Here is a 13,942-nt window from a genome sequence, read left to right as displayed (position 1 = left end):
TTTCAAATAGAATGAGACTAATTATGCCTTTTATTGTGTTAGTTTACTCTCTCATGACAAAAAGAGAGAGTTGTATATAATATAACCCGTATTGACAGTAGTTTGAAAAAAAAAAAAATACTCAGACCAAATGTGCTGTACTGTGAAACCAAAAAACATTACTGCTGAACAAACAATTTATCATTTGAATTGGTTCTTAGAGGTGTCCTGATCTCTTATTTTTTCGGGTGAGGCTGTGAGATACAGTTATTTTAATTAGTAGGGTGTCTCTCAAGAGACTTGACTCCTTATTGAAGGATATTTAGAATGGATCAATCCAGTACAGTAATTTGCAGGTTTCTATTACCCAATTTGTTTTGCGTAACATAATTCTCTGTTATATACTCTTGCTTATGAAACAATCTTTAAGCTGTTTCAACAATGCTCACACGACTGTGTTTAGATAGCACTGGAAATTGGAATATCATTTAAACAGTTAACCAATCCTATTGTCTTCAGGGACAGTCAAGATTATACTTTATACAAGTCAGTTCAATTGATCAAGAATGTATAAAATGACAGTAGGAAAGGACTTTGGTAATGCACTCTTGTTGTATTTATTAGCTATACATGTTTGCTTACAGTAAGTATTGCTTTAAATGTATCCACAAATCACCTCTTCACAGTATAAATAAACTGTGTGAGTGCCGCTCTTTAAGCAGCACTAAGGGAAGCACTAAGGAATTGCTCTTTAAGCAATTCTAAGGAAAGAACATCCACAGCTGAATGCCTGAAATAGCTTCCAGAAATTCTCAGTTCATCAGAAACTCTAGACTGAAATACATGAAATATGATGGTTCTATCATGGTCTATAATCTATACCAATGCTGTTCAGTGCTAGAGGATACTTTTTTCCCCCAGTATTATCTGCTAAAATACACAGCATTAAGAATTCTCAGCAACATCCTAGCTTGTTTGAAGAAACAGGTTTGATTTGTTTTTCTGCAAGCAACTGTAAATATTCTCTCTGTTAGGTTTTGTCTGCTTTGATGTTTTCAGAATTATCACCCGGAAATAATCAAGAATGTCAGAAATCAGACAAATTCTAACAGTTTAGGGATGACTATTATACTGGCCTAGTGTTTATCATAGTCTTCAAGAAAATCCTCCTCTTAGGTCTTTTTAAATCAATTAGACCAAATGTTTTCATGCACTGAAAGGAGCAATAGATATCCAATGAAGGTATTTATCAGAGCCGTATGGTGGCCTAGTGACAACCAAAATAGAAAGAATAAATTAATTTAAAATAATAATCCAGTTATATGAAAGACTTCTGTACTATACAACTGTATCTGATGTGTTAATGAGTGGTCGGAGGAAACATGATACCTGCAAAGTCTGCAAGGCAATTTGGAGGTGTGTGTTTGTGTGTTTGCTAGACAACACTGCCAGGAAAAAAAAAAAAAAAAAAAAAAGGTAGATTTCCATATTTCATATTTCAGCAATCAACTGTTGAAAACAGCCAGGAAAAGAAAAAGAGTGGAGAAGAGCTTTATTTGCGTGTATAGATCTGTACAAAGTTGAAAACTATACAACCAAAATATCTCTGCCTTGTAACTAAAAAATAAGAATGCAGTCCCTTTTCCCACATCAGATGCTACATTCACCAGAAGAAGGAAGGTGACGGAAAACTGCAAGACTCCTCCTTTCCTCTGATACTGAAAAAGTTTCTCCTATCACTGATGTTTTAATGCAAAAATAAAAACTGCTCTGTTATCTCCTTTCTAATAATGCCCATAGAAAGGATCAAAGCCCAGCTATATTACATTCATTAAAGAAACTTTTGCTGGCCTATTTACTTCTCTATCTTCTGTACAAAACACATACATTTCAAGGAAAGATGAATTTTTCTTCTGATAGTCTCAGTTTTTTACTGATATACATGCAGCTGTATCAAAGCTGTACATTAGTTATGGTTTATGAGTTCTCATGTTAAAAATCTATGCTCTACTAGAACACTGTCCTCTCTCTATTGGCTATGACAGAGCAAATGCACAGCAGGGAACCAATGTTTTCTCCAAGTCCTTGTTTTGGAGCAGATCATAGGATCATAACAGTTGGATAAGACCTCTAAGATCATCAAGTCCAACTGCCAATGCAACAACACTATGCCTACCAAAATGGGAAGATTTAAATGAATGTTTTGATATTTTTTGGCAAGATTTTGAGATATATTTTATTTTTGCAATTTATCATTTAGGAATTATAATTATGATTACTATTTGATTTTAAATAGGACTATCAAATGTACTACTACAGCCTAATTGAAATGAAACTTCCTGACTCAATTAAATAGTTACATTGATCTATTTTAGATTTAATCTTGTGTTTAAACATTTACAGTCTATTTAATACACTTTAGAAATTCTCATATACTTTCAATTTACATCCAATGCATTAAATAAGTCAGAGAGACAACTTTATTTTAGAAAGTACAAGTGCTATAAAAATGATTGAAAATTTATTCAGTTCAAAGCAGTTACTCAGAAGATTTATGCTACAGTAGGGTTTGGGGTATTTTTATTAATGTTATTAAAGTTATTGCAAGAGTGCTGGGTGAAAAAAAAAATGCAATATTTTCAAGTTTCCGGAGATTTTATGGTAGCCCTTGCTCATATATTTGAGAAAATAGATTTAAGATTTCATACCAAATTTGCTGGAATTCTTATACAACTTTTGACATTCTGCAATGTATAGAATTAAATGCAAGAAAGTAATTAATTTCCTTCCTTTGGTTGCTCACAGTCATTCAATGAGGTATGACTGTTACTGGAGTAACACAAGTAACTCTAAAAGAATACAAGATCTGTATAGGGGAAATCTGTAAAAAGTTTCTGAGTGTATGTTTTGTCTGAATTAACTATTCATTTCTAGTAGTGGCCTTTGAATCCATGAAAGGAATGGGCATACATTGTTTAATATAGCTGGGTTACCTAGCACCTTTTCCAGAAAAATAGAAGTAGCAGCTTGGGTCATACCTCTCTCAAACTCACTAGTCAAATGATAACCTCCTCAACAATAATGCAGTAGATTTTAGTCCAAAAACAGGGAAGAAAAATAGCTGTTCTTCTACATGACAAAAAGGTAACCTCCCATATCATGACACAGCATATTCTTGGAGAAAAAAGAGCTCTATTTCTAACGCTTGAACCCTAACAGAAATCGTTTCCATGGTTTATGCAGATACAAATAATGACAACTGATGTCTTCATTGTAAGAGAAAAAGAACATTAAGAAGCAGCTAAACAACGTTATAGCCTGAAGTCAATTATTTTACATTGTGCTGAGTAGTTATTTTTAAATTGTCAGTTGCTTATGGTGACTAACTAGAGATTCTGAAACTTGACTGTGCAGTCTGTAGGATCCTGCGCTGTTCTGCTGCTGTTCATAAATTCAGGGTTGCTTATAAAAATGATACATCGTTTTTATCATCTCTGATGCAGGGTTTCATCAAGTGGTATCAAAGTAACATCCAGTTTTGAATAGCACTAGTAGGCATAAACATATTACACTTTTATAATGCAGTACAAAAATGTTAGACTATTATAATGTGTCAACAGTTTGCATATATTCTCAGTAAAAATGCAAATAAAACTTATATTTAACAAACACTGAAATTGTATATCCTTTTTCTATTATTATAATTTCTTCTTCTCATAATTTACTACACTAGTGCTTTCACACAGCTTCCATAAAATACCTACTAACTTCATATGATAATTCTGTGGTAGGTGCTTTCAGGGTAGACTGGAACTATTCTGAACAATTAAAAAAATCTGCTAAATAAACAGTTCTCTCTCACTTAAAATTTTCCAAAGAAAGTCTATTAGCCTTTCAGAATCCTTAATTGACTTTAACAATAATAGTTAAGTGCACATCACATACAGAGGCACGTAGTAATCAAGCTGAGAAAATAATAAATGATTATATACTTCTGCGACATGTAGAGGAATAACACTGAGGAAATGGATACTGTCATCAGATTGGTCACATTCTCAGTCGTGAATGTGTTCTATCATAAGGCAATATATTCTGGAAAGGAACAGTATAGCGCCTGTGAATTGGAATTTCCTGCACTGTACCATGTCTTTCTGAACAAAGTTCTAGGAACACTGCCAGAAACACTGGCACGAAATCCTACTCAAACCTTAGTCAATGTATTACAGATTGAAACTACTTGCAGTCAGGGTTGAAGTTCTGTGATATACTGACAACAAACTATAGAATCATAGAATGGTTAAGTTCTGACGCTGTGGACAAAGAAAGGAGACGGGAGCACCATACTATACTCTCATCTGACTGCTGGACAACACTCAGTCTTGGAAAGGACAGACACCACAAACAGCCCAGCCCAGAGCCTGAGGCATACTAGTTACTACCAAATTCCCGAGTTTCACCTACAAGAATCATCATATTGAACAAAAAAAATGCATTTAACTTGCATAGTCAGTATCTGAGAAGTAGGAAGGCATTTTTAACGTGAACATTTGGTATGTAAGATCAAAGTCTGGAAACTGTTACTTAAGTTCCCTGAAAAATTAGAATAGACACCATCAATAGATCCCCCAAAAGACATAATTGTGAGCTTGTGACTATATCGTATAGTAGTCATACATAGATGCCTATGCTCTCTCCATTCAGAACTTGCTAATTCATTAATGCTATGAATATGCATAGCATAGACAACAAATATTTTCAAAGTAAGTAATTATCTCACTTGGTAGCATTATATTGCCTAAATGTAAGTCAAAAAAAGCAAGAAACAACAGTAACATCTATACTTACAAATAGAATTTTTCATCCCATACTGGATTTAAGTTTCCAAAAATAGTCTTTGTTCTCCGCTTGGTTTTGCCAACTTGCACAGTAACATATGGGTCACTTGAGCCAGTTTTGTCCTTAGCCTGTAAACCCTGAGCACAAAGAACTGCAAGAAAAGGAGAGAAATGTGCTTTACCCCTCATAGCCTTCATTGCCAAGAAATAAATGAGACAGCGACAACAGCGACAGGAAACAAACCCTTCAAACCAAGGACTCCTGAAACAAACCTTTCTGGATTAATTTTCCCAGAGTCTGTTACTCTGGAGATAGACAAGACTTATCTAACTACCTTTGTGGACTGTATAAAATTTACAAATACAGTTTAATGGAGTAATAAATTTAAAAATTCACTACAGAGCACACAAAACAAATAGTTTTCTTGCCATGCACAATTGAGATGCTCTTCTCAAACTTTATTTAAATCAGCGTGGCAAGTAATATAATGTTATATAACTTGCCTTGAGTCTAATAGTGCTCTAAATTTTTTTTCCCCCAATAAATAAATATTCATTTTCAAAGTGCCTACAAAGATTCAAACTAAAATGTCCATAATAAAACCTGCAGCTTTCAACAATCTGCACTGTGGATTATGAAACTAACATGAGGGGCTTGGTTATGACTTTGTCCTTGTTTTCCATGAGAGATGAACCATGAGGATTTTCAGAATACTTTCTGTTCTATCATAGAAAGGGTGACAGTTCAGATCAATTATCATTAACTGTTTATCTATTTGTCAGCCTTTCTGACAGTTAACATGGGTGTACTGTTAAATGTATATGCATTTTGTGGCAAATATAAATACATGCAAGTTGGTTTTCCATCATAATTCATAAAAGTGGAAATATCAGGAGAAAGCAGAACTGTCACATAGCAGCCTACAAAACCCAGAGAGCTGCAGCTAAAACACTTGCTATACCTCCTAGCATCAGCAGAACTTGGTTTTGCACATATTATTTAAATAATCTCAGTGGTAACATTTAGTTAACATTCTCCAACGTCAATCATTTAGGATAATGAAGCTCCCTCAGCATGCTCAGAAAAAAGGTTACATAAAAATGGCACATTCTTACTCAGCAGATCAGCTCCCGGTGGGAGTGAAGTTATATCTGCTGACTTCAATGAAAAAAAAAAAGTTTGTTACTTTTTTTACACATTTTGTTCCTGAAAAGACCAACTCTTAGGAATGAACTAGAACATATTTTGTCTTCCCCATTCACTGTAAATCCCAAGGGAAATTTTTAGAAGGCAAGGAAGTATCCCTGCCACATAGTATGCAGGAGAATTAAGTGCCAGCTTAGAAAATGTCTTCCAGAATTGTTAACTAATATATCGGCCTGAACACAAGGCAGCTTTGAGTATCCTTTAGAGGTAGAGCTACAAGTAAGAATCTGAATTAAATATTTTCCCTGACATACCCCTCCATGTCCCCAGTGCTTGGTGACAGTCTCAAAATTCAACAAGTACTCTTTTGCGTTCCATGCACTCTCCTACAACCTTCATAACGGCCTCTCTTTTTCCTAATCCATCTCACAGTTTCAGATTTTCCCTAGATTTATTCTGCTAGTCTTCAGCTCCATGTACAGTTTAGATACTGCCCCAAATGTGACTGGGCTTTAGTTTGGACTTCAGAACCATGCATAGCTAACAACAGAACTACTAACTCCTGCAGAGTAATTCATTCATAGTCAATTGCCAAATGCTTTTCTCCTCACCTTCCTAAATGCCAGCTTTACATTTCAGCAGTCGAATTGGCAATTCTATCTCTCAATGGCCCTTCCCTGATCTATTAAAAAAAGCTGCCATGCATCTAAAAAGTACTATAGTAAAATTTTTTGAGTACGTAATCCAAATATATGTATATAATTTGTAAATAAATAGATGTACCACTGTACTAATACATTATGTACCATTGTAAAACACACACAAAACTAGAAAATTTAAAAAAATTAATATTTAAAAACATTTTAAAATTTTATTAATGTCAAAAAATACTACTAATATTTTTGTGAGAAATGTGATTGAATATGCTTCACTATTTTTGAAAATACTGTTTTAACACTTAGTGATACAGTGATTTGAAGATCTGGATCTAAGTCCAGTTTGTTTTCATACTCAGTTTTAATGGCTGCCTTAGCTGGAAAAGATACCTCATAAAGATACGCAGATCCAAACATTAGTAGCGCATCATTGGCTGCACTTACTAAATCACTATACTCATTTTTCAATCCCATCTACCAATTATGCAAAGGTTTTGTTTGAAATTCAGTTGTAAATTTCCATTTTCTCTGACGTCAACCAATTGTTCATGTGAACTAATTGGAAACTGTTGCATTTTTATATTTTTAACAAATGGGTTCAAAACTTACTGGAACTCCTCACTTGGAAGTTTTTAAAATAAGGTAAAAAATTCCATTTCTGAGTTTTGTAAGTGTACAGTTAGAATCTTTGTAGGTGATATACATTGCTTTTGGCAGCAAAATCACTTAATGACGGAAACATCCAAACCACTTTCACAGTGCTCTCACCATAGCACGAGTTCCTTTCAAAAAGTAGTTACTCTCTCACTCATTGTTAAAACGTCACCTTTGCCTTGAAAGGGTATTTTAATTTTTTTTTTTTCAAAAAAATCTGCTAAGTAGCATACTACTGACAGTCACTTGTCATTACAAAAAGTGATCAAATTCAAAACATTTGTCTTCTTGTAAAAGAAAAATGTATTACTCATCTTTAAGTTTGACAACTCTTTTAACACACTGCCACGAGATAATCAGCAAACCTCTGCAGTACAGAGGACTTTCACTGTCACTCTCCATTTTGTTACTAAGTATTGTAAGGACTGTAAAGAACAAAGACTTCAATGTCATACAACCTGGCTTAAGATGTTTAGGGTAAATGGTAAATGCAGAATGAAACTCTGGGTTTTTTTTGGTTTTGTTTTTAAACGATGGACAGAACATGATGCTAGTCAGAGAAAGAATTAGAATTCTTCTATAACTTGAGATCAAACATACACTAAGCTATTTATGTGGAAGTACACATCTCAAACACCAGCAGGGAAAGACTACTACTATTCCCTCTCCAGATTATCAATATTTTGCTCCTCAGGAAGTCTGGATTCTCTTTCCATCTTTCTCTAAGATCCATCAACTAGCTTAGTTTTGCCTCTAAGTTTCTTCACTTGGTGTGGAAAATTCTCTCATGAAGAAAGAATCTTGCATTCTCTCTTCCTGGTACAGCCAGCAAACTGAAGGGAGTATTTACTTCCATCTATTTTACACCTGTGAGGCCATACCCAGATTAAATATTGTTTCTGCACTTTGAAGCTCCCCAGTAAATAGACTGGCAAGCTGAAGAAAGTCCAAGGGACAAAGCCCTGAGCAAGCTAATCAAACTTTGAAGTTAGCTCTTCTTTTAGCAGAAGGTTTGAATATATTGCAGAAATCCCTTCCAACATAATTTCCAAGATTTTTCTATGATTCATTTATTAGGTCATGATTCTGCAGAACTCAAGTCAGTACGAGTTTTACTTCTAATTGAGGAAAACCAAGCCATTCAGCAATACAAGTGAGTTTTGTACCAACACTAGTAAAATTATGTTTACCAGCAGGCAGAGTCTGAAAACATTTGCACACATTTTCCGAGTAACTTCCTAAAGTAATGCTATCTATCTGCTCAGAGTATCCTACTCACTTGATTCATAAAGAAAAGAGTAGTAAAGGACACTTTTTTTAATTGTATGCATGTGTTTGATCTTACAGAGGTTATATGGAAAACATATTGTAAAATAATTCAGGAAAATTACCATATGTACACATGTGAAACATCAGGCATCAAGAATTAACTTAAACATACCTTTTATGAAAATTATTGTTAAGTAGTGATAAAAGTGTGTATGTTACTTAAGTACACACTACTGTTTATTTTAAAAATATAGCTTTTGTTTCAACTCATTTTTATCAAAACTGACTAGTAAAAGCTAAAAATAAGTTCCTGAAGTTTATCTTCTTATCCTCCGTTAGAGGAATAATGCGAATCCTGGAGAAAGAAAGTATTTAATTTACTTTTAATATAAGAAGGCTTATTCTGGAATGAGAATTTGTAATCTAACCAGAGTCCTTTAATGTTTCATGTCACTGCCTTTCAATTCTTTGGTCTTTTAGTTTAATCTCTATTAGTCTCTAATCTAATATCACATAAAGTCTGGTTGACCTGTGTAGTCAGTTGAGCTTTTATTTAGATTTTCTGTGCTGAAGTTTTAATTAAAAAACTGAAATGTCAAAGAGGACCTGGAAATCTTTATGAGCAACCAGGCTAATGCAGTTGGAAGCTATTCTGAGTGTGTTCTGGGTGCACAGGTTTCCCTGGCTCAGCATCACTAAACTGGAACACACGCTTAGTCAAGCAACAAGAATGGATGATGAGTTTCAAACCAATGGGGTCTGGAATTGCAAGCTGCAGTGTTCTTAGCATTGCAGTCATTAAAAACCCATAAACGCAATTGTGAACTTTTACTCTTGCAATTGCTGGCAAAAAGTTCAGCACCAGCACAAGAGATATTGGTAGGAGGCAGAGGAGACAAGACCATTTACTTATCTTCCTTCCTAGAGCAATGGAATATAAAGTAGTTTTGCCAACAGCTGTAACTTAAATCTCTTCCAGTTAGCATGCTGTAAATTCAACCACTTATAGATGCACCAAGTATACAACTGAACACACAGTCCCAGTTCTAATTACAGTAAATCTTGCTCCTGAACTAGGAGACTACAAATGAAAAAGCTCTTAGAGCAAATAGTTTAGAAGAAAATTTACCTGTGATGGTTATTTTTGCTGACCATTTGGATGTTCCATCCAAAACACTTTGTTTTGCTGCTTTTGTATATTGTACAAAGTCTTCTTTGGAAATATTAAACATTTCCTGGATCACTTCAAACACCTCTGGTCTATTTTTCTCTCTAATCTTCATTCTTTCCTTCATTGCACTAATAATATTCTGTGTTTTATCTTCTGCACCATGTTTGGAACTTTTCTCAGCAGCTCCTGAAGTGAGAGAAAAGGTCAATACTTTTATTAAAAAGTTGCTATCTTAGTTCTTTTTCTCTTCTAGAGTGTCCAGTCAATTCTTGGTACTGTAGTACTCAATGGAGATGTGGAAAATATCAAGCCTCTTATATTTTTTTTCTTGGTGATACCTAAAATTATCAATTGATTTAGTTTAACATGGCAGGTTAATATTCAGCTTCAGTCAGGTATGTGTTAGATCTAGAAGTATTTATTGAATCAGTACTATTCAGCACTGATCAGTACTGTGAAAGTATTCAGACACGGGAGTAACTTTTCTTACATTAAAAAAAAAAAAAAAAAAAAAAAAAAAAAAAGAGACTATAAGGAGACCATGCTGTTACAGGTTTTATTCATAGTTCTTCCCAGGAGAGCTCTGGAAAGATTTGTCTCTCTAAAAGTCATAGCTGATCTCAGAGGCCCTTCAAAAGCCAAAGTGAGGATCCCCTTATAAAATGTCCTCTGTCTGTCATAGGAAAGTGTTTCTGATCAATGTCTCTACAATACATATTGTATTGGAATAACCTAAGTGTACTCTCAGGAAAAAAAAACAGTCCATCCTGCAGTTGTGTGTAAGAAAAGAAACATCAGACTTGCGTGGTCTGAATGGTATTACAAATGAAAGCAAAAATTGAAATTGCTGCAGTTCTAAACAAGCTATTTCAATTCTCAGTGACACAGACATATAAAGCAAGATGCAAGAATACCACAAATTTTATAATCAATGACACATTACCGCTTGCTGCAGGTATTGTTGAATTTTAGCTCCTGTTAAACACTACTAAAGGGCTCATGGCTTTGAGTGTGACAATCAAAATTGTCATTATCACTAGCAGCAGTAAGTACTTTACCCTTCCAAAAGGTTGTGAAAACATAATCCATCTAGTCATCCTCAACTCCTGGGAGGATCATGTTATTGTTCCCTTTAAATGGATAGTAAAATTAAGACATAATTATATGTTGAACTTTCTATGCAATTAGAATTCAGATATTTCAACAGTGAAGAGTTCCTTCTTTACAATACCATCAAACACCATTATATTCTTTTGACGGCATTTTTTTGTTGAGGTGCTCTCAGCTTGCAACGGCTAAAGAATAAATTATCAACACACCTATAGAGCTAGAAAGGGTAATCTTTCAGCATAAGATCTCAGTGTTAGAGAATAAATATTTAATGTTTTGTTTTCTTTACTGTTTTCATTGTGTCTAAAGGTTTCTCAGCACATTGAGGACAAAAAAAAGATATATATATATACACACACACACACATATAGTAAAGCAGGAAGGCACAATGTTGCATGATTGGAGAAGTGTGGAATGAAATACTAGATATCAGTGATTCCAGATTATCAAAGACTGAATTATATGACTTCTTCAAGTTGTTTTCAATGGCTGCTAAATCTTGAGAAATCCTGAAAATCTCTTGGTCTGAGTACATGATTTTTCTGAACGTGGAAGATCAAAGTTCTAGTGATTAAGGATTTTCCACGCTGAAAAATTAGGAATTAGTAGAAAAAGAATTAAATGCTACCTTGAAACCAAATATCAGTTAAAGAATTCTCTAGTTATTTTATCACAAAATAGATGGTTGCTGAGTTGCCTGGAAAAGTACAGATACAACATCATAACCAAATAATACACCCTGGTCACAATTTGAACAGCAATAACACATTCCTGTTGAAAAATGTTTCTGATTTTTGAGACAATACAGATAAAATTTGAATATGCGTTAAAATGCAACTTCCTTTATGCTTTACTGAAAAATCAGCATAGCCTTCTATTGATCCTGAGTTATTTATTATGGCTATTTTTACATCCTTTATTGCTTACAGTCTATCAACAGCTCTTTTCATGCAGTATTGATCAGACCAATTAAAACAATATCGTAACTTATATTGCATAGGAATTTAACAAGTCTCTTATACCCTTGGGACTGATACAAACTCAACATGATTGAAATAAATTCTGATTTAATATTGCATCTACTACTAGAAAGGGATATCTTGTTGAAGATGAGAAGTCTAATGAAAGTACTACTGATTTTTTTTAAAACCTAATTTAGAACAAGCTTAGATATTGACCTTAAAGAACTTGAGATGTTAATTAATTTCTACAGTCTACATTACCAATCATTACATATTAAAAAAAATTTTTAAAAAGTCACAGAAGCCTGAAGGCCAATATGTCCTAGTGATTATGAGATGGCCATGAGGATAACTGTGATAAAAATAACCACAGTGAACCACATTCATTTCACAAGTGATACTTTTAGCATCAGCTTCTTAGAAACAGAGATTTAACCAACTGCACTAGTCAACTTATTTTTTCAGTGGAACATTAAATATCTTTAACATAAATAAAACAAAGTATATGAACATCATTTTCTAAAGTATTATAATATTCAAACTTGCTGAGCAATTAATCTGTTGCAAAAAAAATATGACAGGATGCTCAAAAACATCTGCATACTAATGGGAAGATCAGGATGTCTTAGGGGTGTTAAATATTTTTTTAACTGTAGTTTGTCTTCCAGAGATTTACTCTTTCAAGGCTCAGTTGTTTGATGATTCCAAACTCTACACCACAGATGACTGTCAATTCTATTTATTTTTGAAAGGCTTTCTCTCAATCATATCATTTAGATATTTGTAAAAACTCTTCAAAGGCAATAATGGTACTCTGAAACACTTATGGTTTTTCTGGGTTGGTGATATGGGCCAGGGAACCTCTGGGTTGAGCTTTTCTTCACATGAGAGAAAAGGAAGATTAAAAGGATAGTTTACTCTGTATGTCTTTTGCAACTTTTCAGTTTTAGCCAAGATTCAGCAGTTACGGGGATGGACACATCTCTCATGCCACCTGCATGGTTGTGAAAAAAAGCAGCTCAGCTCTTTGAAAGTTAGTAGCAGTTTATTTCCTTGACAGTAGGAAGGGTGGAACAGGAAGAAACATGGTCAGCATGTAAATATCATAGGAAGGTGTTTTAGCACACAGGTAAAGGATTAGTAGTTTTGAGAATGTGCAGAGTAAGCTTCAGTTAGGTCCACTGCGATTCATACAGAATTGTTTTGAGGCCTTCCTACAAGATGAATCTCATATTTCATTTTGAGAATAATAGAATCAATTCAGTGCCGCTTCTCCATGTTTTCTTCCTCCTGTACATAAACAGTGCTAAACAAGATGTGCATAAGGGAAGATATTAAATTTCAGAAAGCTATTTCTACTTCCTACTTCCTCCATCAACTTAATGAGCATTTAGTTGGTAAGTGACCTGCGCACCTGTTACAAGCATAAGTACAAGCTCATAATACTTTTAACTTATTTTCATGCCTCTAAGCCCAGGTAATATAAACCAAGTGATTTCCAGCAGAAGTAGTTGTATCAAATGACTACCTAAAACAGAGAGATCAATGGGTTGATGTGTAATTAATTATTTTTTGCTAGTCTTAAAATATACCTAGAATGAAATGGGATAATTAGTCAACAACAGCGAACAGGAACTGACATTATGAAAGCATACCTTCTTTTGTTACTGCCTGGGTAACAGAAGTTATTTGCACTTATTGAAGAAGCTACTCACAAGTATCTTCTCTACTTTACACACTTTTGAAAACTCATCGCCAACAATTATATTAATGCTGCACAATATACTTATACAATATCTGATTTTCAAAGCAAATATTCTTCTCTCAATTGTGAAACTATGTCAAAAGCTCAGCTGTCAAACACAGCCCAGTTTCCATCACAGTGTAGAATCACAATTAAGCACAGTTAAGCAGATTGATTTAGAAATTTGTCATTGATTTATGTTCCATGGGGTCAGTTGCTCTGGGAAATTGTGATTAGTTCCCGAACAATATAAATCTTAAGAATTCGTCCCTTGTGACAGCTCCTCACATAGAGAACACAGTAGGAAGAAAGAAGATCTGACTGGAATATCTATGTAATTTTCTTACATGTAAAAGCTAGGTAAACCTTCACAAACGTATCAACAGTGACCAATGTGGAATAAGTTCAGAGTTGT

The 13,942-nt window shown here is 34.2% G+C and overlaps 1 protein-coding gene across 3 annotated transcripts in view; it reads right to left on the bottom strand.

The window, feature by feature from the left end:
• Nucleotides 1–13,942, bottom strand: part of UNC13C (unc-13 homolog C) — a 160,447-nt gene that overhangs the window by 99,713 nt on the left and 46,792 nt on the right. For all 3 annotated transcript variants that reach the window (XM_086757419.1, XM_086757417.1, XM_086757418.1), the window contains 2 exons: nt 9,670–9,897; nt 4,825–4,966 (listed from right to left, as the gene is read on the bottom strand). In XM_086757419.1, the coding sequence (XP_086613545.1) occupies nt 4,825–4,966; nt 9,670–9,897 (370 nt within the window). The remainder of the gene's footprint in view (nt 1–4,824; nt 4,967–9,669; nt 9,898–13,942) is intronic.

The sequence above is a fragment of the Chlamydotis macqueenii genome, chromosome 12, assembly GCF_036417535.1.
Source record: "Chlamydotis macqueenii isolate bChlMac1 chromosome 12, bChlMac1.mat, whole genome shotgun sequence".
In the NCBI taxonomy this organism is placed as follows: domain Eukaryota; kingdom Metazoa; phylum Chordata; class Aves; order Otidiformes; family Otididae; genus Chlamydotis; species Chlamydotis macqueenii.
The sequence above is the reverse complement of the archived record's forward strand: the minus strand, read 5'-3'. Positions and strand labels throughout refer to the sequence as shown.